Genomic DNA, 26604 nt, shown 5'->3' on the forward strand with positions numbered 1-26604 from the left:
GCAGGTGGGAGGGGCACATTGCATTGTGGGTGTGACCACACAATTTTGGCACGCGTTTACACAGATAAAGGCAAGAAATAAAGATAAAGGTTCACCATCACTGCAATAAACTGATTCTGTAAACCGTTTAGAGCTCTACGTAGCAATATATAAGTCTAAGTGCCATTGCTGTCTTTAAATACATTTTTCTTATCAAAGTTCTGTTTGATAAAGAAATTTGATACTCATCATTCAGACCATAGGCTTACATGTGTATTTCAATACCCAAGGGACCAGTCCTCTGCCCACCCCACAAGATTATGGCTCCTTGCAGGGGATGCCTTTCCTGCCTTTATCTGTGGCAGCTCATACGGGGCCTTTTCATGAGCCCAGGGTTTCTTCAGCAACTGACTGCACTATGCCATGGTGAACCGTTATTCTGAGTGTCACTGCGTTAATTGTTTGTTAGCCGAACTGATGAATTACTGCGCAGGTCATAGGCCTTATCAGCAAGTGATGTACTGCGCCTGCTCACACACATTCCAGAGACTTCTTTACTTTTTGATCTTCTGTTCGTCTGCCAAGAAGGTGGGCCACAAACTGCTCTTGCCAAAATGTAACAATTAGATAGATTTGTTTATTTTCTTATTTTCATATTAAAAGTTTTTGTTTTAATTAGAACTTGTTACTGGATTTTACTTTTGCTTTCTTGAAGATATGCTGTTTGGAAAAGCTGTAGGTCTAAGACCTCATTAGCTCAGGGTGAAATTTCCCCTGACACTGAGATCACAGCATGGCACAGTAAGAGGAGGGACTGTTCACCAGTCCTTGTGTGTTGAGATCCACATGTGACTGAATCATCGGAACAGAGCACTTATTTTAGTCTTCTTTGACACCTTATTAGACTTAATCTTAATTATGTATCCTTGCAGGAATGTTCTGACAAGTACTTAAAATAATTTAGCGATATTTCTGCATATCAAGCAATTCTGAGAAGAGGTATATTTGCACCGAATGATTTTTTTTATCTCGGGCCAGTTTTTTCCAAACAGTTTCAGCTATTAGCATGAGTGGATCATACTCAAGCTTGACCTGTCTAGTAAAATTAGCTTAACTAGTTTTACACAGAGAATCTCTGCAGCAAAACTCTGACAAAGTGCCAGTTCTTCATGTGAACAATCAAGTAGCAAGTGACATGAAAGATGCCAAGAGGCCAAGATGCTGCCTGGCAGAGCAGACACCTTAGTGCTAGGAAACAGGTTCATATCAAGCAGCTTCTTATATCTTTTCAAAAAGGAAGGATGGCATTTCTTTCTTTCTGCAGACTTGTACTCGTCCCTCGTGCTATGACAATCGCATCCACAGTAATCCAAGGATTTCTCCTTGTATTGATTATGGTGTCAGAAACAAGCTGACTGGTTTGAATCAATCCTTTCCAAATACAGGTATTCTCAACTAACAACTCTTAGTTTAGCAACTGCTCCAAGTTACACAAGCACTGAAAAAAGTGACTTCAGACTGGTCCTCACACTTTAAAGAGTGTTGCAGCATTCCCAAAGTCATGCAATCAAAATTTGGATGCTTGGCAACTGGCATGTATTACAACAGTTGCAGTATCCCATGGTCATGTGATCGCCATTTGTGATCTTCCCAGCAGGCTTTTGACAAGGAAAGATAATGGGGAAAGCCAAATTTGTGTGATTCACCTTACAACTGCAGTGATTCAACCATAGCAAAAAAGGTTGTAAAATTAGGCATGATTCACTTAACAATTGTCTTGGTTAAAGGTGGGAATTGTGGTCCCAACGGTGGTTGTAAGTCAAGGAATACCTACACAGTTTTCACCAGCATTGAAAATTACACATTGCTTAAAGTTCTCCTTAAATCCATGGAACTCAGGCATAACTGGATTTTAGAAAGATGATATGCATTTTTAGAATTACTGTTTGCCCATAGTTAAGAATTAACAGGCTGAAGTAAGAACTAACAGTTATTGACCTTTATTTGATTCTACTGCAACCTCTATTTGATTCTACTGAACGTAATATTTGCAGGTCTTAACTCAAATGTGTATCTTCCAATAAAGTCTATACCACTGATGGCGAACCTATGGCACGTGTGCCACAGGTGGCACATGGAGCCATTTGTCAGGGCACGCAAGGCGCTGCCCTGTCAGCTGGCCAGCGTGCATGTGCACACTGGCCAGCTGAGTTCACCATTTTTAAAAGCCATTTTTCATCCTCCCCAGGCTCCAGAGGCTTTATAGGAGCCTGAGAAGGGCAAAAAGAGCCTCCCCCACCCCCCTGGAGGCCCTCCGTAGGCTTCAGGGACCATCCGTAGGCTTCCCTGAAGCCTTCAGAATGCTTAAAATGACCCTCCGAGCAAACCAGAAGTCACTTCCGGTTTGCTCGGAGGGTGGTTTTAAGCGCTCCGAAGGCTTCAGGGAAGCCTCTGGATGGTCCCTGAAGCCTCCGGAGGGCCTCCAGGGGGGTGGGGGAGGCTCTTTTCGCCCTTCCCATGCTCCTATAAAGCCTCTGGAGCCTGGGGAGGATGAAAAAAGCATGTAAAAATGGGGGGGAGTGCCTGTTGTGTGCGCATGCGCATTGGGGGTTGCTCATTGCATTATGGGTGCGGCACGCCCGCACATGACCCCCAGCGCTCCCCCCACTTGTGGCACACAAGCCAAAAAAGGTTCGCCAACGCTGGTCTATACCCAAAGAACCTGTTACATTATGAGGCCAGGTAGTGGGCAGTTTGGATAGTCCAATGCTTCACTATCACTGGTTGTCTCTGGAAATTCTCAAGTTATCCAGATCATGGAGGTGATTTTTTCCAAAAGGCAACTGGACTTCTTCAGTTTGACTGAATGGTGGAAGGATTTATACAGATAGTTCTCGATTTACAACCATTCATTTAGTGACCGTTTGAAGTTACAACAGCACTGAAAAAGTGACTTATAACCATTTTTCACACTTATGACCATGCAGCATCCCCACGGTCATGTGATTTACATTTGGATGCTTGACAACTGGTTCATGTGTATGATGGTTGCTGTAAACTGGGGTCATGTGAACCCCTTTTAAAATCTTCCGACAAGCAGACAGTGCGGAAGCCAGATTCACTCAACAACTGTGTTAGTAACTTAACAACTGCAGTGATTTGCTTAACAAATGTGGCAGGAAAAGTCATAAAATGGGGCAAAACTCACTTAACAAATTTATCACTTAACGACATAATTTTGGGGCTCAATTGTGATCGTAAGTTGAGGATTACCTGTATTCCTTGCAGTCATCTGGTCGTTAACTTTTAACTTTAACTTTTATTTAATTTCTATACCGCACCCTCTCCCAGAAGGGACTCAGGGCGGTGTACAGTCATATTAAAAGGAATAAACATACATAATATAAATATGAAATAAATATAGGTGTGGCTGGAGGAGGTAACATATAATTTTCTGTACAATAAAAGTTAAAGTTAGATTTAAAATTTAAAAATTTAAAAATACATTTAAAAACTACCCCTAAAAACTATCCCGGGATAAAAAATTTGCCAGGAGGTATAAATGGGACTATAAGTGGGCCAGGCTGGCTAATTGGAACAGGTGGGTCTTGAGTTTCTGTCGGAAGGAGCGGAGGTCGGTAGTAGTTCTGATATCGGGGGGGGGGTAGCACTCTTGAGAGTTGTGGAAGCCCCTTGGAGGTATATCTATGCCCTCAGGGTCACCTGAATAGTGCAAATAGGTGTGCAACCTTCTTGGAACTGCTGAAAGGACTGTGCGTTGTAAACAGGAGATAGGTGGTGTCATATCCCTCCCCTGTTGAGAGAGGGCTGTTCAATCATAATGTAGAAGGCCTCTTTGATCTTTCTTTCAAACCTGCGGTCCTCTCTGTCCAGAATGTGGACTTTGCTGTCTTCAGAAGTGTGGCCTTTGTCTTTCAAATGCAGATGGACTGCTGAATCTGGTCCTGATGGGTTTGTTCTCCTAAGTTGTGCCATGTGTTGGTGAAGTAGTTGTTTTTTTTCTTCAATGTACAGATTTGTACAGGTCTCATTGCATTGTACTGCATATATCATATCAGTTTGTGTCTGAGTGTTTTACCTTTGGGGTGGATAAACTTCTGCCTTAGTGTATTTTTAGGTTTCAAGTGTGTATGTATATTGTGTTGGTTAAAAATCCTCCTGAGCTTTTCAGATATTTCTACAATGTATGGAATGACAACATTGTTTCATTTGTTGTTCATTTCAGGTGACCCTGAGGGCACAGATAAACCCCCAAGTGGCCTCCACAACTCTATTATTATTATTATTATTATTATTATTATTATTATTATTATTATTATTATTATTATTATTATTATTTCTTAGCGCTTATAGACCGCCCCCTCTCCCGAAAGGGACTCGGGGCGGTGTACAGTCCATATCAAAATACATCATAAATGACTATAAAATTTAAACAATTAAAATTATTAAGTGGATAGATACATAAATAAGAGGAGGATAAAAAGATATACAGAACTGTACTGCTAAGTAAATAATTTAAAATATACAGAATTTAAAACCCCAATATCCTATAAAATTAAGTTTAAAAGAACAATCCCCCTAAAAAACCAGTAAGAAATATGTATGCCAGGAGGTAGACGTTAAAATTATGCCAGGCCAGCCAGTCGGAACAGGTGTGTCTTCAATTTCTGTCGGAAGGAGCGGAAGTCGGTGGTGGTTCTAATGTCGGGGGGGAGGTCATTCCAGAGGGTTGGGCCCATCACAGAGAAGGCCCTACTCCTTGGTGTCGCCCGTTGGCATTGCCTAGTGGACGGCACCAGGAGAAGCCCCTCCCTGTGAGAGCGAATTGGCCGCAGGGATGTGTGTGGGAGGATGCGATCCCGCAGGTAGCTAGGCCCTATGCCATGGAGCGCTTTAAAGATGGTGGTCAGAACCTTGAAACGCACCCGAAAGACCAGGAGGTAGCCAGTGCAGCTCGCGCAGGAGCGGTGTTACGTGGGAGTACCTGGTACTCCCCATGACTGCCCGCGCGGCTGCGTTCTGGACTAGTTGCAGTCTTCGGGCGCGTCCCAAGGGAAGCCCCATGTAGAGAGCATTACAGTAGTCCAGGCGAGACGTCACCAGTGCATGAGTGACCGTGCGTAGGGCATCCCGGTCCAGAAGGGGGCGCAATTGGCGCACCAGGCGAACCTGGTGGAACGCCCCCCTTGCCACGGCTGCCACATGGTCATCCATTGACAGCCGGGCATCTAGGAGGACGCCCAAATTGCGCGCCCGTTCCACAGGGGGCAGTTGTTCGCCCCCTATGGCCAACATTGGAGTCAGCTGACTGAACTGAGGTGCTGGTAGCCACAGCCACTCAGTCTTGGAGGGGTTGAGTTTGAGTCTATTGTCCCCCATCCAGACCCCGACGGCTTCCAAACACCGGAACATCACTTCGACAGCCTCGCTGGGGTGGTTTGGGGTCGAAACGTACAGCTGAGTGTCATCAGCGTACAGATGGTATTCAACCCCAAAACCACGGATGATCTCCCCCAGTGGCTTCACATATGCGTTGAACAGGAGGGGCGACAGGACCGACTCCTGCGGCACCCCGCAAGTGAGTGGCCTCAGGGTCGACCTCTGCCCCCCTGTCAACACACATTGCGACCGGTCGGAGAGGTAGGAGCCGAACCACCGTAAAACGGTGCCTCCGACTCCCATCCCCTCCAGCCGGCGCAATAGGATACCATGGTCGATGGTATCAAAAGCCGCTGAGAGGTCTAATAGGACCAGGATAGAGGAACAACCTCTATCTCTGGCCCTCCAGAGATCATCAACCAGCGCGACCAAGGCTGTCTCTGTGCTGTGCCCGGGTCGGAAGCCGGACTGGCGTGGGTCTAGATATTCGGATTCGTCAAGGTGTCGTGGAAATTGCTGTGCCACCACATTCTGAACAACCTTCGCTAAAAAGGGAAGGTTGGAGACTGGACGATAATTAGCCAGCTCCATTGGGTCCAGTGAAGGCCTCTTGAGTAAGGGCCTCACCACCGCCTCTTTCAAGGCAGTTGGTAAGGATCCCTCACCCAATGAGGCGTTCACCAGGCCCAGAAGCCAGCCTCGTGTCACCTCCCAGGATGCCAGTACCAGCCAGGAGGGACACGGGTCCATTGAACATGTGGTGGGTCGCAGCCGTCCACGCAACCTATCCAAATCCTCGGGGGCAACAGAGTCAAACTCCTCCCAGAATGGTCTCACAAGACTCACTGCTGACGGCTCGTCCGGCCCACTGGAGGGGGCCCATCCGCTCCGGATCTGAGCGACTTTGTCCTGCAGATATTCAGAAAGAGTACTAATGACCAGATGACTGCAAGGAATATAAGTCCTTCCATCCTTCATCATTTAATCAGAACTGAAGAAGCTTCTTGGATAACAAGCAAAACGACTTCCAGGAAAATAATAATAATAATAATAATAATAATAATAATAATAATAATAATAATAATAATAATAATAATAATAATAATAATAATAATAATAATATTAAGCTTTTATTTCTAGACCGTACCCTTTCCTAAGCAGGACTCGGGGCGGTGTAAAAAGTTTCCAATTGTATTTTGAAAAAAAGCATATTTGGGACTACCACTTGTTATTGTGTTTTTGTTTTCTTGGAGGGGCTTTGAGTCAGTTTTGCCTACTGGCAAGTCCCTAGGCAAGTCTGCAGTTTCCTTGTCAGGATACTCAGTAAGCCATATCTTGACAAGTTTCCTTGTCAAGATATGGCTTACTACTGCCTCTTTCCTAGGACTGAGAAAGTGGTTGGCTCAAGATCACCCAGTTGGCTTTGTGCCTAATGGTCTCTTGGTTCTAGTCTGCTGCATTAAACTACTATATCAAACTGGCCTCTTTATCACTAATATGCTACAGCACTATTCCCATTGCACATTATTAAAGACCAGGCAATCTAATTACCAGAAATTAAATTTACCCATATTGTAAATTTATTTTACAAAAATATAAAAATCCCTCTTTGGATTGCAGTCTAAAAGAAGGGCTGAAAATGTTGGGCAATTTAGCAAAATTAATTTTTAAAGGCGACAGATATTTTCTATATTACATTCCAATGCTAAAAAAATTCCTATGGCAACATTAAAGAATTATATGCCACAAAAAACAAATAATATCAGAATTAAGATGCAATACTAGACCTTTCAGTCAGAATAACAGTGGTTTTGCTCCCCACCAAAATCTCATCTAGACGCCCTTGGAGAAGAATTCCTTTAAATCAGTTTCTTCTGCAGAAAAAGTTTGATCTTGCATTCTGACCAGCCTTTTTTATTGATAAGAAATATAGCAGGACCTTAGAAGAGGATTACACTGTACAAACAATTTCATGTAAGAGAAAGAAGTGATTATTGTTTAGACATCTTTACTTTTTGGGAAAGATCTATTTTTTTTGCGACCAAGAGGTGCAAAAACAAATATATGTACAGTATATATGTGTAGCAATCACAGGGGGAAAAAGCAATTCCTCCCTTCCCCTCCCTTAACCCCTACTGATGCCAAGGAGAAAACCACCATCATGACAGACTATCATGAGCTCCCAAACAATTAAATTATAAAATAATTTAATATACACAATGATCTTACACATCCCTTATTTTGCTTACTCAGATGTAAGAAGCCAAGGAAAACAACTTCCTAATTGTATATAAAACAGGTATAAAAATGGTAGAGAATTGCAAAAAAATAAAATATTGGTCAACTGGTTAGGATATCTATTTTGTTTTGCCCCCCCCCCCCCCCAAAAAAAAAAAGCACCTGCGTAAATATTGTCTGGCTAACCGTACCGGTGGCAAACTTCCACAGGAGACAATTTACGTAGTAACCTGGCTTTTATATACTATGGGTTTTATCACAATTCTGCAGGTTGGAATCCAACCTTGTAGAGATTATGTGCAGTAAAATGGAGTTTTATTCCAAAATTTATGCTTCAGAAGCACAATGGTTAAATAGAAAATGAGCCATACATGCAGGGCTGAAAAATCTTCCTAGCAGAAGCTGGGCTCATGTCATCTTATCTGCAGAAGCAGCCAACCAGTCAGCTAGATGAAACAACCTGTTTTTCACATCAAGACTTGAGGCCACACTTTACTGCACTACTTAAAATCCAAAGGGAGTTTCTCTATCTAAATAAAGACTCAGCAAACAGGGAATCAGGCCAGTTTTGAGAAGTTCCTTTGGCTTGGCAAGCTGGGCATTCAGGTGAAACATTAGCTTTCCTAAGTCTGTTTGCAAGCCTAGACAAAGGGAAAAGCACTTAAAAGAGAATGTGGCTGAAAACGTGCAATTGCTTATCCAACAGTGTTAAGAGTGACATACATTCAAATAAACATTTCTGCCCCTCTTGCTCTCTAGAGGCAGAGTATTCGTTTTACTAGATTTGGTCTGATTTTTTTTTTTATAATACAAAAAGTATGAGGTCAAGCATGATCACATTACAGTTGTGAAACGGGTGTTTATATATTGAGCTCCAAGCATATTTTAAACTTCAGCCTTTTGTAAGTTTGTCAAAATTGTTTTGTAAAATGGAAAGGCAGCTGTAGAAAATGAGGCCTAAACACTATGAGAGCAACTGAGAAAGTGACAAGCGATCTTCCAGCATGTCATTTTGGTCTTTCTTTAGAATAACCATTCCTGGGCTTGGTTAAGGCAACTTTCTTTATAAATGGTCTATGTATCTATGTTCAAGGGACGCAGTGGCTCAGTGGCTGAGCTTATTGATCAGAAAGGTCGGCAGTTTGGCGGGTCGAATCCCTAGCAACAGGTAATGGAGTGAGTTCCCGTTACTTGTCCCAGCTTCTGCCAACCACTAGCAGTTTGAAAGCATGTAAAAATGCAAGTAGAAAAATAGGGACCATCTTGGTGGGAAGGTAACAATGCTCTGTGCGCCTTTGATGTTTAGTCATGCTGGCCACATGGCCACAGAGACGTCTTTGGACAGCGCTGGCTCTTCGGCTTTGAAACGGAGATGAGCACCACCCCCCTAGAGTTGGGAACGACTAGCACATATGTGTGAGGGGAACCCTTACCTTTACCTGTGTATGTTCAGAAGTGGCTGGAAGGGAGGAAATGTTCTATTTAAACAAGCAGTTGTTAGAATCTAGACTCTGGGTAAAAATAAAATATCACTTTAACTGCCCATCAAAGGCTACTACACTCAGAGCACCCCCCCACCCCCTTAGACAAGTGTCAGACCTTTAACCATGAAGAGTCTCTCACATCACTTTTTCTTGGCTGATGCAAAATTTTATCTCCTTGTAAAACACTCCAGAAAAAAGCCTGTTCTTAATGAAGTATTGGATTCTTTGACCTACAAACAGAAATCAAGGCTCTTCCTATTTTGAGCACAGGAATGAAACAGAGATTTGAAAATAGTCTGGCAAAATGGCTTTATGAAACAAACTGCAGCTGGATCACAGCAGGAATCGCAACTATTCCAATAGGTTCAGCAATTATCCCTGTTGTAGAGGAGTTGATCAATAGAACACATGAAAGCTACATCTATTCCTGGGCCAATGTAGTATAGTGCTCACCTGCCAGAGAACAGATCAAACCTAGGAAGAGAAACCCACTAATTTTACGGAGCCCCACATGTCTGTCTTTCTTTCTTTTTCTCCCCCCTTCCCCCACGAAAGACAGATTCTCATATTGACTGTTTCCACCTGATCATCACTCATATTACCCCCAAAGGAAAGGAAGGGTCTTCCAGGGCTTGAATTCATAGGTTAGGGATTTTAGTTTCATCACTCACAAAGCATCAATGAAGTATTCTCTTGCTGCAATGTTGAATGGGTGATTTGAGAGGCAATGACCATGGAAGAGAAGGGGGAAAGGGATGAAAGCTTGCCTTCTCAAACTTTACCTCGCACATAAAGGTTTGCTGGAGCAGAGTAACGGGTTCCTGCACTGTTTGTAGCGACACATTCATATTTGCCTTGATCCGACTCCTCGCTGTTTTCAATTTGGAGAGCCCCTATGTAGAAACAAAACACAAACAACACCGGTTATAACAAGATGTATGTCACTGCTCTGTGTCCTTAGTCCAAACATGAACACAAGAGGACAGATGATGCCTGCTGCTGCTTGTAGGGTATCCATGCTTGTTACTATAGAGCATCTGTTGTGCCCAGTCTTCATAGCTTCATAGTCAAACAAATTATTGATACCTTTTCAGTTGCTTTTTATGTTCCAAATAAATTTCTCCCATATGGAGAAACTATCAAGAATCCAGACGTAAGATAACTATGCTGAATATTTTTTCCATAGCCAAGATATTATACAATATTTTAAATTGTTGTAAATAGTTCTATGTGTTATATGAACCCAAAAACAAAATACAACCCCATTAAACGCACAGTAAATAAATAAATCCGAAGGAATCTAATCTTAGTTCATTACCTTTTCTTTAACTATCTCAATCTATTAAATACACTTCATTCCACAACGAAGTATCATTAATTTACTCTTAAGCCTAGCAATAGAAAGAACCACAACTTTTTCAACTTGAAAAATCCCTTGTTTCTATTGTATTTTACATATAATTATACTGTTCTGTCTACTAACAACATCAACAAGTAACAACATCAGTAGTTAGGACAACCAGAACCTTTGAAAGGCCTAGATCAGGGGTGTCCAAACTTGGGAACTTTAAGACTTGTGGACTTCAACTCCCAGAATTCAGGGAGTTGAAGTCCACAAGTCTTAAAGTTCCCAAGTTTGGACACCCCTGGCCTAGATACAGAAAGTTTATCTGAAGATTTTGCAGGCCATACATTTTCTATCCACTCTATCCTGTGCCGTTGTTTTTTTGTTCAACGTACTTAATACTAACATAACTCTTGATATTTCATTGGTTTTGCTGCTTTGAATTTTAAACTACTTCAAATTTTAAAATACATCTTGGGCGAGACCCCTTCCATGCTACCATTCCCTTTCTTTAAAAAGGCCCAAACAGCAATCATATCACTCCAAGCAACCAGGCTGAATACTAAACTCTGTCAAATTCACATTAAATATAAATATATTGAAACAGTATCACTCTTCCTTCTTATATTGCCACTGTGAATGAACTAAATCCTATTCTGTTGCCTTCCAGATTATGGGAGATGTAGGTTTAGAATGATAAAGGCAATAAATAAATAAACAACGACTATTTTAAGCAGCGATTCCAAGAATGGGACCTGGTACTTCTTGGGGAATAAATACTTCATTTATGATTCCAGAAGTTGAGATTCCATAGATCGTAGAAGGCAGCTTTCACTCACAAAAATTATGTACACTCTTGAACCAAGAGAAAAGGCATTAACCTGTCTGCTTGTCAGAGTCTGAATCCATTTCTGTTTGCCAAAGAAAACAGCCCCATGAACAGAAATTGCTGTTTCTGGCCTCCCACACCAAGGCAATGGAGGTTAAATTCAGTTTTCATATTATTGGAATAGAAGGAAAAATAATGTGAATCAACTACTGTCACCTAAATCATTTACAACAATAAATTGAAGCAGTATAAAGTCTGCATCTGAGGAGAACTAATGAAGTTCATTTTGTTCTGCTATTTCATAAAAATGATATAGAGAGCCCTCTCTATTGTTGTATCAGGTCTGGAAAATAGAAATAAACTGATCAGAGAAGAATGGCTCCTGCTACCTTCTAGGGGGCATTTCATGCTTTGTACTTTTAAACAGTTTGAAAGTTTATACCTTGCTGTTTAGGTATTCGGATGAAGTGTGGCAGAAACAATTTTGTAACTCAAAAGATCTGGCCCAGAGAACTGTTTTGGCATGTTGGAACAGTGAAGACTTAATGAGACTCATGTTTAGCTTCCACTTTCTCTAAATTTAGAAAATCTGTACATTTATGCCCCCTCCACAAAACGTATATAATAGTTAATTTTAATATTAATTATATTTTATACTTTTTGTATTTTAATTATTATTATACATTCTGAGCATAAAACAAATATATTATTTGAACAGTGTGCCAATAACAATTGCAGGGAAGCACCAGAAAAAGGACTCCTGATTATTTGTTCCTTGGCTGGGGATAGATCCATATATCCAAGCTGTGGGTAGCTGAGTGCATGTATGGATTTATTATAATACTTAGTCCTCTGTCTACTGTAGGTACATGTGCTCTACCCTAGAGTGTAAATGGCAGATGAAAATCATTTGAGTTGCAATGAAGAAGGCTTTATAAAAAAGGGTTAGAGGATTTTCCTTTACTCTGTATTTTTCTAGGTAGGGCTAGGCTATAAATTAGAAATATCCTGGCTTTTACGGAATCTGCTTCCATTTTAACACAATGTTTGGAAAGTAAGACGTCTGAATAGCAGGAACTGGAAAAACTTTTGCACAACTTCATTTCACATAAGAGTGCAGGATTACAAGAAGCATGTATTAATTCTGGGCAAATGCTATTTTTATTTTTATTTCAAAGTGGATCAAAGTAGCAATTCTGTAGAGAGTTATAGAAGGATAAAATTAGCTACATACAAATGAGAGCCATGCCTGCGTTGCTCTGTAAATATGCATTTCTAATAATCACATGGACCTCACAGAATGACAGCCAAACATCTCCAAGCCCAATTTATTGGCAATTAGGCAAGAAAGGGAATCAACTCAGCAATTTTCTTATTGAAGCTCATTATGATCCCGCTTAATTGTTTCCTCCCTGAGGTTGATGATTGGCATGTCAGATCTGGACTGAAACTGAGTTTCTGTGATTTATGCAAGGACTGCAGTCACTGCAGGATCTTTGAACTGAGAAGTTCACAAGGCAAATAAAGGAATACAATTCAGCCATCAATTTACTTTTTTAGTTATATCATACATCTAGACTCCAAACACCCTTTCTTTTTTATTTCACTTTAGAAAGGAGGGAGGAAGGGAGATTTGCAAGCTTTGCAGGAAGCAAAATTGCAAAACTGCCAAAGGGTGGCAGTCTCTTAGCAGGGTTAAGCAGTATTAAATTTGTATAACATCAGAAGAATTAGATGAAAGATTAATCAGCTTTTCTCTGTCAGTTTTTAGGTATTTGTATTTTAAATTCCAGCTCCTTTTGCTTTGAACATATAAGATTCATATTAGGGCAGAGAAAAGTCTTAAGTACCTACTTTAACTGTTTCCCATGTATCTGTTTTCCACAGCATCATAGAAACGTTATCATTGAGTCGCAATACAACTATAGTGGCATTTGGCTGTATCACCAATTTTGGAAGCTAACCGTACTATCAAATATTGAATGAGTGAGTAGCCTGGTGACTTCAAAGAAGCTTTTGGTGAGGAGGATGGGTAGCCTGCACCAAGTCTGACACGACAGCACTAACTGCTCCAAGAGAATCGAAGATCAGAATTCTAATTTTCCATTGTGCTTATTTTGTTGTCACTTTATGGCAATAGAGGAAACGGCATTTGATAAAAGAGAAACAAATCACCTCTTCTAAAGGTTCATTTGTTGCAATCTGGTGATCATCCCTGAAACCCATGTCCATTCCTCTATCCTCTTCTCTAATCTGCCAATCAGCAACTAGACCCATATATCTCTGAACAATCTATCAAAACTCACCCTGACCTTTCAGCCTGGGTCTCACCTGAAAGGCAAAGGGGGAATGTTAAAAGTGACAACATGCCTCACAAATACAGAGCTCTTAGAAAAATGACAGCATCTCTGCAGAGGAAAAGTAGGGCTCATGGCTGCAAGGCCAACGGAAAGCTTAGTTTTCAAAACAGAACACCCTGCTTCTCTGGCTACTTTATCTGATTTCCTTCACACCTTTGCACAAGAGAGATTGCCTGGCTTTCCTATCCAATGTACCGAGGAACTATGCATAACTGAAAATAAACATCCAACTAATTGCAGGCACGATAATCCATTAGTCTAGTCTCATTTTGATCAAATTAATACATCATGCAAATGCAGCAACTTACCTTTAGGAAAACCTGAGAACATTATCATTATGTGAGCATAACCTCCCTTCATAAAAATGCTTTCCTCTACCCCTGCTAGAGATTCAGTGGCCTGTATGTTTAACAAAAGGTGTCAGTCTGACAGAAATCCCATATGAGATGCCAAGAGGTGGCTCTTGGCACTTAGAAAAATGTCGGCTTTGACATTCAAACAGGACACATGCGTTTTAAATAATGTCAGGCAAACTCTTAAAATACCTCATTAGAACTCAGATAGAGAGATTTATGTTTTATGAGATGGATGATTCTCATTATAGCAGTAAGTCAATTCTCTCAAAAAGGATATGCTGAACATATGGCGGTTCTGGTGCCAAGTTGTTAATATTCTCACTTGTTGGTAAGAAACACATGAGAGTTAAATGCAGGAAAAGCCTCACTCTGGTATGAGTAAAAATGGGGCTAGAAACAGGCATAGCTTGGCTACTTTAACATGTCGTTTATTGTTTTGCTTTAAGATTTTTTTTGTAGTTTTAGATAAATAGCTTAAGAACTTATAACATTACAATTGAAAGATTGGATGACCATTAGGCCTATACCATTTGGCCACATGACTCAGATTTTCCACTAAATAGAATTCAAACATTTTTGAAATAACAATCCACTTTTGTTCTACAAATATTAACACAACTGAAAACATTAACACCCAGAAACTGAACCAGAACCAAAGACTGCTTTATTAATTTGAAGCAATGATTTAATGAAGAAAGACAGGGAAGAAGAAAAAAAAGAGTAGCATTGGACAATTGGGTGAATACAATTTAGCAGAGGTATAGATTTCAGAGAATTCAGGGATCAGTCAACAGCAGCAGTTACTGAAATCACAAGATGTCAGGATCAGTGTACATAGTACTGATTACAATCTTAGGATTACTTCCAGAAACCACTTTGCGCGTTCAAATTACAAAACTTACTCTAGCAGGCTTGGGATTATATAGCTGCTACTATGGAGGTATGAACAACGTAATATTTAAGATGACCAGATATATGTCAGATTCCTTTACTCTCAACAAATCTTTGAGCCATAGCCATAAGGCTGTATTAAGTTTCAGAGAGAATGGGGCTGGGTGATTGTATCTCTTCCCTCTGCCTTCATATTGAAAGGTCTGGCAAGCTGGACAGATGCACTTGTAACCCTCAAAGAAAGTCCATGCTTCCTCCAAGAATTATTTTATTTTTAGTTGTTCAGCTTCTGTCAGCAGTAGTAAGGAAGAAAGAACATTACTGTTCTCTTGTGAAAATACTGCACCCTTCAGACAGAAACCACAGCGGCTATTTCAAAGCTCCCTTAACTCAGTACTCCGGACAGTAACTGAATTGGAAAGCTCAAAGAACCCTCTGCGGCATGAGCCAGAATTGCACCTTCCAATTCACAAATGTTCCATTAAATAACCCCCTTTGACCTATGTAGGCCTGCAATGGATGATTCTACAAGGTGCCAGACACTAAAAATAAACAAAAGCAAACACGTGTAGGAAGGAATGGCAGATGAGCTTGTGTACTGACAGAGTTTGGAATGAAAGAATAACTGGAGATGGCATACTGCTGAAACGTGTCATGGCAAAAAGGAATGTAGTGATACAAACATTTGAGGCACAGTTTAGCATTCTTACCTCTAATTGGTGTACCACCTGGTGAGGTAATTTGAATGCAAATAAGATTAAAGAGAAGCGTTAGTACAACGAGAAAAGGGAGAAAATCGAAACTAAAAAGTTTTTCAAAGCTAGATTCCATATTAGAGAAACAGGTATAATAATATATAAAAAAGGAAAGTGCAATAACATTGCCCTAGATTGGTTAGTAAAGCTCCACCAAGAACACAAAGCCTGATATCAATTTACATATCCCTGGTTCTCTCCCCCACTCAAAAAAAAAAAGGATGTTGGCAAACCACCATCATTCATTGTCACAACTGAAATGGAGCAGCAACTGAGAAATGGGAGCCATGCCCTTTTATTCTTCCAGAAGATGGGGCTTGGGAGCATCAGTGTCAGTAAAGTACAATAATAATATGTGTATGCACACATGTGTTTGTGAATAAAGAGAAAAAAATATGGTAGTAGTTGGCAGATCATTTCTTGGTTTAAGATTACCTGGACCACTGGGGACAAAAATCTGATTACATCACTGAAACTGGAAAACTAATCAATGAATGTAGGTTAACTCCTGTAGCAGGTTCCTCCTGAGCATACACTGTTGCCTTGCACCATTCAGTTTTAAAATATAAATGCAGAGGACATTCTTTTAGCTTTCACTTGGACTAATGGCTGAGGCATGTTTTTGCATAGTTATGCAGCAGGCCAAGGAGAGATATGGTACCCTCTTTACATGGGAGTTGAAAATAGTTTCACATGCTATGAACACATCTTTCAAAGAGGGGTTTTTATAGAAACGTTTGCTCAGTCTTGACCCTCATCAATAGCATTGTTTAGCAGAGCAGAAAGAGAACTGCATATGTAAACTGACAGCAACTCCCCTTTGATCCCCGAATTTGTCTCCTTGGTTTTATTTTGTGCAAATAAAGTTTGTTAGTAAGGGTGGGCAAATTCATGCAGATCTAATTTCTAGGTAGTTTATGGTATGTGTTGGTTTAATGCAGATTTTGCACATCTGAAGACCAAGCACTTCCCAAGAAAACCAAAACAAAACCAAAAAACTGGAGAGTTTAAACAGACAGAGAGGGTTAAACAGGACACAAAGCCTCAAATCATGTTCCATGTATTGATCAATAAATACCAGTAACCATAGAAATGCTGTGCATCTGAGATTAACTGCTCCCCACATTCCATTATCCACAGCACTGAATGGGTGACAAAGAAAGATACTCAAAGAGTTTCTGTAAATACAAAGAAGGCAGATTTAACTTGCTTCTTAAAGAATGGTTAAATTATTTACACCTATTATTTTCTTCCCTTGCTCTTTTCTAGAGCCTTTTCCTCTGGGCAGTATAACTGCCGCTTTTAATCAGTGAAAACAGTTCCAGCTGCTTTGTCTGGCGTTCTCCACAGCCAAGATGATGTTATTCTGACTCTACTTCACAGTGAGATTGTTTTTGCCAGTGCTTTGGTTCACGGATAGGTGGGGGGGAAAAAGAAAGCCCATATTGCCCGCTGTAAAGGTGAATATTCTGTTACATAATAAATCTGCCTATTGATCTGTTTCTCTAACTACTATCCCATTCACCTCAAAGGAGCAGATCACATCACAAAAGCCTGCATGGTTTCCAAGTCATATCAACAGGAAAAAAGATGATTATTGCTTCATTCTTGCACAACAGAAAAACTGCTGAGTGCTCACTTTTCTCCCCAGCCTGCCAATTATTACTGTAATTAAAACACTTGAAACCCGATCTTCTTCCTACCTGCAGTTAACTGGCATTGAGACTTTCCACAACAGAGTGCAGCAATCAGTCTCTCAGTCAGTGAAACAGCACCTGTTTTAAGTCGCCCTCACTTGGATGTGATGCTGATCTTGGAATGCATTCACATAGCCACCGAAAAACCTGGGATTAACTGTATACACAAACTGAAGAATCCTATGCACACTCAAAAGGGATTCCCTAAAGGGCAGTTGGTTCCTCTTTCTTCAGGTCTGAAGAATTTCTAGATTTTTCTTGCCAGTTCCTACATTACAACTGTTAAGCAATTTAAAAATATGTTCTTATTTCCACAGAAGTCTCCAGATTTTTTTTAATGCTCAGGATTGCCAAATAGCTATCTCAACCACAAGCCGCCAAAGCAAAAACCCGGGCATTTTCTTAGAAACCATAGAGCCATGGAGTTGAAAGATATTTTAGAAGTTGTCTAGTCTAATCCAGCGGTCCCCAACCTTTGCGGCCTGGTGTGCATGTTTGAGGGGATGGTTCTATGTGAGTGGCAGGTGTGCGCGCGAATGCGTCTGCTTACTACTCGCACAAATGGAGCTTTGCATGTGAGTGTTGAGCACAAATGGAGCTTTGCATGTGAGTGCCTGCCACTTGCATTAATGGAGCTGCATGCGTGCTTGCCCACCACTTGGGTTGCCCGGTTCCAAATGAGCCATGGCCCAGTAATAGGCAATGGCCCTGGTCTACCCTTTGCTCAATACAGGATCTACTAAAAACTCTCTGAAAAATGGTCTCTGTTTCAGGTGAAGGAGAACTCACAACTTTTATAGCATCCTGCTTGGTAGCTTGTCAGTCAGAGAATTCCTCCTGACTTCTAGCCTGGACGTACTCATAATTTATCCATTGGATTTGACCCTTCCTGCTGGAGTAATGAAGAATATCTCCATTCCTTCTGTGAGAAATTTTTTCAGATATCTGAAGATTACTATCGTATTTTCCTTCAATCATTTTTTTTTGTAGGCTAGTCATATCCAGGTTCTTTAAGTATTACACTTCATTGTCTTGAAGCCTTTTTCGGAACTTGTGCCAATTTGTCACTGTCCCGTTTGAACTGTGATATGGGTTATGGTAGGGAACCCTGAACTAAATGGATCTCACACAATAAACATACTTTCCTGGATCCTATTAAAATAACATTCCACTTCTGCCCTGATTTTCATAAGTGCTTAGTATTTATTGTATTTCCCTAATACATTAACAATATTTATTTGTTTAACCAATATATTAGTCACCTCCAAAGCAACTCCAGGAATTATAATTCACATTTATAGTGGAACTAAAGCTAAACATCTTGTACAGCATAGAGTACAATGGTGCTGCCCACAATAATAATCATACCAGTTTTGACGTATTATTATCGGGCAGACAAGAAAGCATTCATATTCAAATCTTGTCCAATTTGCTGCCTAGTAAAATGAATGCAACTCACAGATACACATTATGTACTCACTGCTCTATTAAAAATATTACCCAGAACAAGTAATAATCCAGGATTTCCTTTCCATGCTGTTATGGAATGAAGCCATGTAAATACATAGCCTTCAAACTTTGTACAGTCCATGGATTAACTCAACAATACTTTATTCCAAAGAATCTACCAAGCCAGTATCAAGTTATTTCTAATGGGATACTGACCAAAAAAAGATTTTGAGGCAAGATATTATATGAGCTCACTTTTTAATTTACACTTTTAAAACTATTTTTGGGATGGGTTTTCTTTTGCCCCTGCATTAATGACCAATTTTTCTCAAACAGCATTTAATCTACTATTTTGAGATAAAAGCTGGTTTGCACTTTTTCTCCTCTGAGATGTATGCAATGTTTGTTCTAGAACAGGGACTGTCAATCTCTCACAAAGCTTCAATATGGCTTGCTGGCCATGATGGCTTTGTCTATAAAATTAAGTGAGACCAAAATAAAATTCTAAAGTAAGGTAACTGTTTTACCCACTAAAAACTGAGTATAGTATAGTGAATACCAGACTGTGTTATTATTTGATATGCTGTTATTTATAATTTTTTGATTATTAGCATTTGCTGTTACAGTTGTAGTTACTTTCAGACTGATGATGTGTGACTCTTAATGAAAGCCAGTTGGGCGACCTTGGGCTAGTCACTCTTCCTCAGTGGAACCCACCTCATGGGATTGCTGTTGTGGGGAAAATAGGAGGAAAAGGGAATATTATATATGATGGGATAAAAATCTAAAACTAAATTTATAAATATAAATAAGCAAGATATGCCATTTTTAATTTATTAATCAATTGTCTTCCTCTACTAGTGGCTACTGGCTGATCCACACAATATATTAAGTCCTATTAATTTAGTTTTAGTTTAGTACAAGGTACAACTAAAACACTATGATTTATAAAACATGTTTATGGCTTAATATATTAATACAAACATTCTGCTTATTCTTATTTATTGTTGATGTACAGATGTTGTTCATATCTCAGTTTATTAAATTCTAATTTAGCTATAAGGTTATGATGTATATGGTTTTGATCTGCAGCATTACCCCATATATTGTCTCTGGATCAGCACCTATTCTTATTTTGACATGGCAGGGAATTAGCATGGACTCACTATGTAAACACAAGTTCTAAGCCCCAGTGAATGAACTTCACCTAGTCTTTTCCAAGTGAAAGTTGCCAAGCTGGGAAGATTCCTGTACTATAGGCAGAGAACAATGAAGTAGCTAGTTTGAACTCTACATGTATGGGTCTGATTGTTCGTAGCTGACACATTCATTTTTTAGCCAAGTTCACTATGTTTTCTGTATCATGGTGGTTCATTAATATTATTACTGTGATATGGTTATTGCCACAATTTTCTATTTGGTATTAAAATGTTTAATATGATTTTATGGTGCTTCAAAACATTATTTTATGAACAATAGTGCCAACACTGAATGATAGAAATGTGTGATAAAAATACAACTATAATCATTGAAGTTTTATAACCAATTTGTTAACCAATTTCATTGTATACATGATGTACAATGACAATAAAGGCTGTATTGTACTTTATACCACCAATCAATTTGAAGAAGAGGGTTACTATTGCTAGTCTTTTAAAATCCCTTTTCCTATTTTATTTTCCTTTCCTTGCAGATCAAGAAATAAAATGGGAAACTGCATATACAGCAATCCTTCCACAATTGGCCTACGTTTTGAAACCAACATCCCAAATAGCTATTTAATCACATATCTATAATCAAATGTAAACTAAATGTCCAAGTTATAGCAATCTGCCATTCCTACCATTTCTGAAAATATATCGTCATTGTATTTTGGAAAGTAGCATTCTTTTTAAGTATTGTCCTGTTTGGATCTCTGTAATCCATACAAAACTGCAGGGGAGTTTTAGTCCAAACCAGTAGTAGTTTGAATAAATGCAGTAAATGCATGAAAGAAAACAGAAAGCTTATTGATATGATATTTAAAATATAAACTTACTTTTAAGTACTGTGATACCATGTTCCCAATTAAATCACATTTGTAAAATATGGATAGCCCTTGATTTACAATCAGTCATTTAGCAAACATTCGAAGTTACAATTAATCTCCTAAGGCTATTTATTACCTATTCTTGAAGTTAGAACAGCTGCATCCTCTCCTGGTTATGTAACCATATTTTGGTTGCTTGCAACTCTTTGACCTTTATGGCTGTTTGCAGCATCCTGTGGTCACATGACCAGATTGTGACTTTTTTTTACTGGTTTCTGGCATTTACTTCTCTTTCTGGCAAAAAACAGCCATCAGGGGGAAATTGGTTTAGGGCACATGGTGTTTGTTAAACAACTACCACATTTACTTAATGTGAATTGACACAAAAAAGTCAAAAACTCAGATATGATCATGTGATGCCTTAACTTACAATAGCAATGACTTACAACTGTTAATTCTAGGCTCAATTATGTATGTAAGTTGAGAACTACCTGTATGTTATTTTTGTATATCATTATGGGAAGCCGAACAGTTCTGTTAAAGTGGAACATTATTGCTATTAACTAAAATTGTATTTATTACCTCATTTTAGACTAAATAATTCAATGCACAGCAGAATGATAGTCTATAACAGCGATGGCGAACCTTTTTCGGCTCGCATGCCATAAGCGAGGGGAGCGCAGGGGAGTCGTGTGTGGGCATGCTGCACCCATAATGCAATGCGCCCCCCCAGCGCATATGGTGCATGACAGGCATTCTCACCCCCACCCCAGAGGCCACCCCAGAGGCTTCAGCAGCTTCCCTGAAGCCTCCGGAGTGCAAAAAAACAGCCCTACGAGCAAAACAGAAGTTCGTTCCCGAACTTCCAGTTTGCCCATAGGGCCGGGTTTTTTGCGCTCCGGAGGCTTCAGGGAAGCTCCTGAAGCCTCCAGAGGGCCTCTGGTGCGGGGGAGGCTGTTTTCGCCCTCCTCCGGCTCCTATAAAGCCTCTGGAGCCTGGGAAGGGCGAAAAATGGCTTAAAAAAAGATTGAACTCAGCTGGCTAGCGCGTGCATGCACGCCGGCCAGCTGACAGGGCAACACCTCGCGTGCCCTGACAAATGGCTCCTCATGCCTCCTGTGGCACGCATGCCATAGGTTCACCATCCCAGGTCTCTAACTTGCAGAATCCCAGAGAGCTGTGCCCACTTTACCCCGTAGATGAGTCATTTAACCATTCATTTAATGGTGAGAAAATTATTATTAAGAGTACTGGACAGCAGCATTGGAATTATTATATGATTCATTGCACAGTCAGCCAGAATTTCCGACTGGATTTAACATTTTTATCCACCTATCAGGTCTATCCCAAGACCTGGGATAGGCAGATGTTTATATTTGACGGTGTTGGAAGTATCATCCCAGGAAGTCAACTGTTGGGTGTAAAGTTGCCTTTTGCAAATTTCACTGGTGGTGAATTTGTCAATGCTGATGTGATGCTCTAGTTGTTTTGGGATTGCATCCAAGGCACCTATCACTGTTGGTATAATCTTGGCTTACTTTTGCCAGAAGAAACATATTTTTCCATTGTTTCTGAAGAAACCAAAGTCTTCAGTAGCTAAGCAGGTACAATATTGCTGCCTATGTTACAAGTTTCAGGCTTAGAACTCTTTTTCTTCTTGATGGACTTTACACACATTTGTCTGAAAATAAAAAATTAAAAATCTTAAATTTCATTTAGCATCTACTTATGGTCCCTATGAATATACTATTTGGGCTTATCTGAACTCCTCTCTGTCCTTACAAACAATGACCACAAACTCTCTTTTGTAGTAGTTATTAGGCTATATGTAAATATTGATTTAGCTTATAGTTGAATACATTATCTTAAATCTGCTAATGTCTCCTTCAGAAATTAAATAACTAGAGAAAATTAGAATAGTGTGTGAATACCAAACGAAATTCTCTGGAAATATGCTTGCAATATAGAAGGAAAAGAGACCAGTCCAAATTTAGGACATGATGGCAATGTTAGACGTGCTTTGCTTTTAAACTCAGGTTTTCCTCTTAAGCTTGCTTACCAGCAATGGAATTACGTGAAATGAATGTTACTGAGAGCCTACCATGTGCTCAAGTGCTGCCCTACTCATTTGTAATTCCAGATACAGAAATATATTTAAAAGCATGGAAAATAAGTATCCAATGGCATGCTTTCAGAATGCTGCCTGTGTAGCACCTTTCAAATTAAATTAATGACGGTGTTATTTCCTTTCACCACACACATCTTGAGAAGAAGGTAAAGGTCACTGCGAAATTACATAAAATGTAAATATATCAGCGTAATTATTGCCCACTGTTTTATATGGAAAGATCTCATAGTCTTAACAGTTGTCAGCAAGGAGCTAAGTATAAACTTGTAACTGCGGAATATACTTTAGGATATGGGTATTGATCACACTGTTATGGGTATGCATGATTTCTTGATTGAAGCAGAAACTCCACTTACAGCTGCAGCAACCTTCCCTTTGCTTCGCTCCCTCCCCGGCATCACTGATATAGCTTTTCATTACCAGTGGACAGAGCTTTAGGAGGAGATAATAGCATCCTTGAAATGTTTAATTCCTTTTACTACAGACTAAAATACTTAAATTATTAATAATATACATAGTATGATTTTAAGGTGCTGTGTGATTTACAACTCATTTTTGCAGAATCTCATAACGTCTTTCAGCTGAAAAAGATTTTCAGTGCTGATGATAAGATTTTATAGCCAGTGGACATAGTTGTTCAGAATTTAAAACTGCAAATTTCAATGTCAAAGCTTAGTCTCTGAATCCAAAATACATTTCAAAATTACAATAAATATTTGAAAACGGACTATATGGTCTTAATTGCCTCCGTCCATGGATGAACTGAGCAACCTTTTTTTTTCAACCTGTAATTTTTAAGTAGTGCTGCTAGTAATGTGCGTTCTTCTTTCCTGAAAGCAGAATCCAATAATGGAGTCAGAGAGAGACATAACATAACAGGGGTTTCAGGATAGGAAAAACTTTTTACCTGAACGAAGCTGTTTGATTCTGCCATTGCTAGCAGCTGTGTCCACCGGAAGGAAATCTTTGTACCAGGAGATTTCGGGGTCAGGATTGCCGCTGGCAGCACAGAGCATTGTAGCTGTGCGGGCCTTCTCTACTACCTTGAGTTGGGGGCCCATATCTATAGTTGGAAAGCCGGGAGGAAGTTGATTCTCTGAAAGAAAAACAAACAAAGAAATCCGATTAAAAGTCAGTGATGGGAAAGCTGGAGGCGAGTTTCCCCTATTCCAAGCATTGGACAATCAAGACTTCGACACAACCATGTCTGGTTAATTGGCAGAAGACATTTCTTCTACTTTGGATTCTGAACAGTAAATTGGTTGTTAATACAGAATAAAGCAATTTAAATGTTCTATGCATGTTTCTGGGTGAACCCTTATGCAACATGCATGGATAAAACAAGCAAGTATCTTGTACTGAACTCTTCTGATTGATCTTCTATGTTCCAGTAAAGGTTGATTCTTTAAAAACCCAAAGAACAAATGAATATTAACAAACCAAAGTAACTGCAAGACTGGATAGCCAAATGAATACTGCGTTAACAAACCAAAATAACTTTAAGGCTGGATAGCGATCTCTCTTGGATGGCGTAGTGAATTTGGAAGTGTGCATGGAGTTAGATTTCTCTTAGTTCCCTTCTAAACCTATGTTTCTAGGATGCACACTAGGAAATTGCCAAAAACTCTTCCTGATAGTTGAGGACACCTGAGGTATGCTGAAAATGTGCAATATATCTCCTTGCCTTGTATCACATTGGTGAACATTTAAAAAAATCAAGAATAGAAAGAAATAACTATGTTAATAATGGCTGCAGAATATAATGGCTGCATTATATTCTCACAGATAAACATAAATTATGAGGATTCTCTTAGAAAAAATCCCTAAGCACTCTAGAGCAGCTTTTGATAACAACTGCCAAAATCAGCTCATACTTCCAAGATAAAAAAACTATTCTCTTCTAAACATGAATTACAATCAAGATAGGCAAAATATATGGGAAAAGAGCCAGAACTTAAGGGCTTTTTAAAACACTAAAACCTCAAAATCTTTCTTTGAAAATGCTTAAGCAAAATAAGACAGTTTTCCTTTTTACCTTTAGCAGATATGCTAATTTGAATAAAGACAAATATTTGCTTCTATGGCAAAAGTCTTGGATTATTACAACTTTTGAATACAGTGCTCTTTTCTAGGTTTTCTAAAATTACAAAATATTCATTTATGTAATTGATTAATTAAATAAAGGAAAAATTGTGCTTATAAATAGGTATGCCAAATGCTCAGCCACTACTTTTAGGTAACTTTGACTTCTGTAGTACCATCTGCAATTGAAAATGATGGATTATTTACTTCTTTATGAGTCCCAACACCATACCTTAAACAAGGATCTTAGCATCCTAAATTTAAAGATTCTACATTACAGAGATCAAGACTGACTGAGTATACTTCATTTGCATCGAACTTCCACGTCTAATGTGCATATACATAATCTTCATATTTTCAGTTAATCAAAGTTTTGGTCCTGGCTTGTATTTTCTAAATCTCTAAATGAACTTGCAGTATCAAATTGAGCTATTCAAATATTAACACTAAATACCTTCCTATCACATCTATCAAAAATCCCGACACAGCCTTCCCATTTCAGTGTTAGATTGCATAGCATAAAACAACATAAATGGGCTGCAATCTGGCTTTGGTGTTCAGAAGGTAAAGGGTTTGGGTTTTAAAAAAATACAAAAAAGAGACTGAAATTTAGTAAGAGCTTGAGACATTTTGAATCTCCCACTCCACCCTCCAGAGAAATCTCTTCTTTACCACCAAACAAAAAAGTCTCTTTGTATAAAAGGTACCACTGAAAATGAAAGGTTTTTTCTTCTTCTTTAAATTGCTTTCTCTTTATTTTCAAAGACAAAAGGTACACACAGCTTAACTGGAAAGACACCAGAGCTAGCATTCATTGACAAGAAGCAGCAGCAACACTGATTTAACCACAACACACATGCCTCAAATTTTAACAAAAGCAGGGATGCACAAAAGTATCACAAGACACAGCTTAGCTTGCAAGGCAAGACACAAAGAGGAACAAACAAAAACTCTCTTCGAACTAGCCAACTGTGCCTGATTTACCTTGCTGCTGGCAATATAAAGTAGGTGGTTAAGCCAGGGAGGACAAACACTCCAAGTGATCCAATGTAATCCCTAAACCTTCTATATTATTTCTCAGTTTTTGTGAGATAATATTCTAAGCAAGGAACCAATCAATTCATGTTTCTCCACGTAGCTAGACAATTGTTAATTTAAAAAAAAGCAGTTTAAGTATTCATTATTTATATATAGTTATTTATTTGAAATATTTGCATATCGTGCCTCAGTGAAAAACCCACAAGGTAGCTTACAAATTCAATAAAAACATTATAAAAACAGTCCAGTATATGAACTGGTGGAATTAATGGCAGGAAAAGCCAAATTAAGTATAGGGCCTAGAATAAACAGAAGAAAAGCCTTTCCCGAGGACAGATGCTAGTGCCCGTCAAACTGAAGTCTCTAAGACAGAGCAGACACCTTCTGAAAATCACAGATCCCTGGTAGGATGATATAAGTGGAGTCATTCTACGAGGCTACCTTATCCTGCGTTATTTAGGGCATGGGTCTCCAACTCTATGGGTCACAGCCCACTACTGGGCTGTGAGCCTTTCAGAACTAGGCCGCGGAAGCGGCAGGCAAT

The 26604-nt window shown here is 39.4% G+C and overlaps 1 protein-coding gene across 7 annotated transcripts in view; it reads right to left on the reverse strand.

Moving 5' to 3' along the window:
- Positions 1-26604, reverse strand: part of PTPRF (protein tyrosine phosphatase receptor type F) — a 549550-nt gene that overhangs the window by 100284 nt on the left and 422662 nt on the right. For all 7 annotated transcript variants that reach the window (XM_081946120.1, XM_081946118.1, XM_081946119.1 and 4 more), the window contains 2 exons: positions 23848-24036; positions 9884-9994 (listed from right to left, as the gene is read on the reverse strand). In XM_081946120.1, the coding sequence (XP_081802246.1) occupies positions 9884-9994; positions 23848-24036 (300 nt within the window). The remainder of the gene's footprint in view (positions 1-9883; positions 9995-23847; positions 24037-26604) is intronic.

Source organism: Natrix helvetica (genome assembly GCF_964273705.1).
Source record: "Natrix helvetica genome assembly, chromosome: 3".
NCBI classification, from domain to species: domain Eukaryota; kingdom Metazoa; phylum Chordata; class Lepidosauria; order Squamata; family Natricidae; genus Natrix; species Natrix helvetica.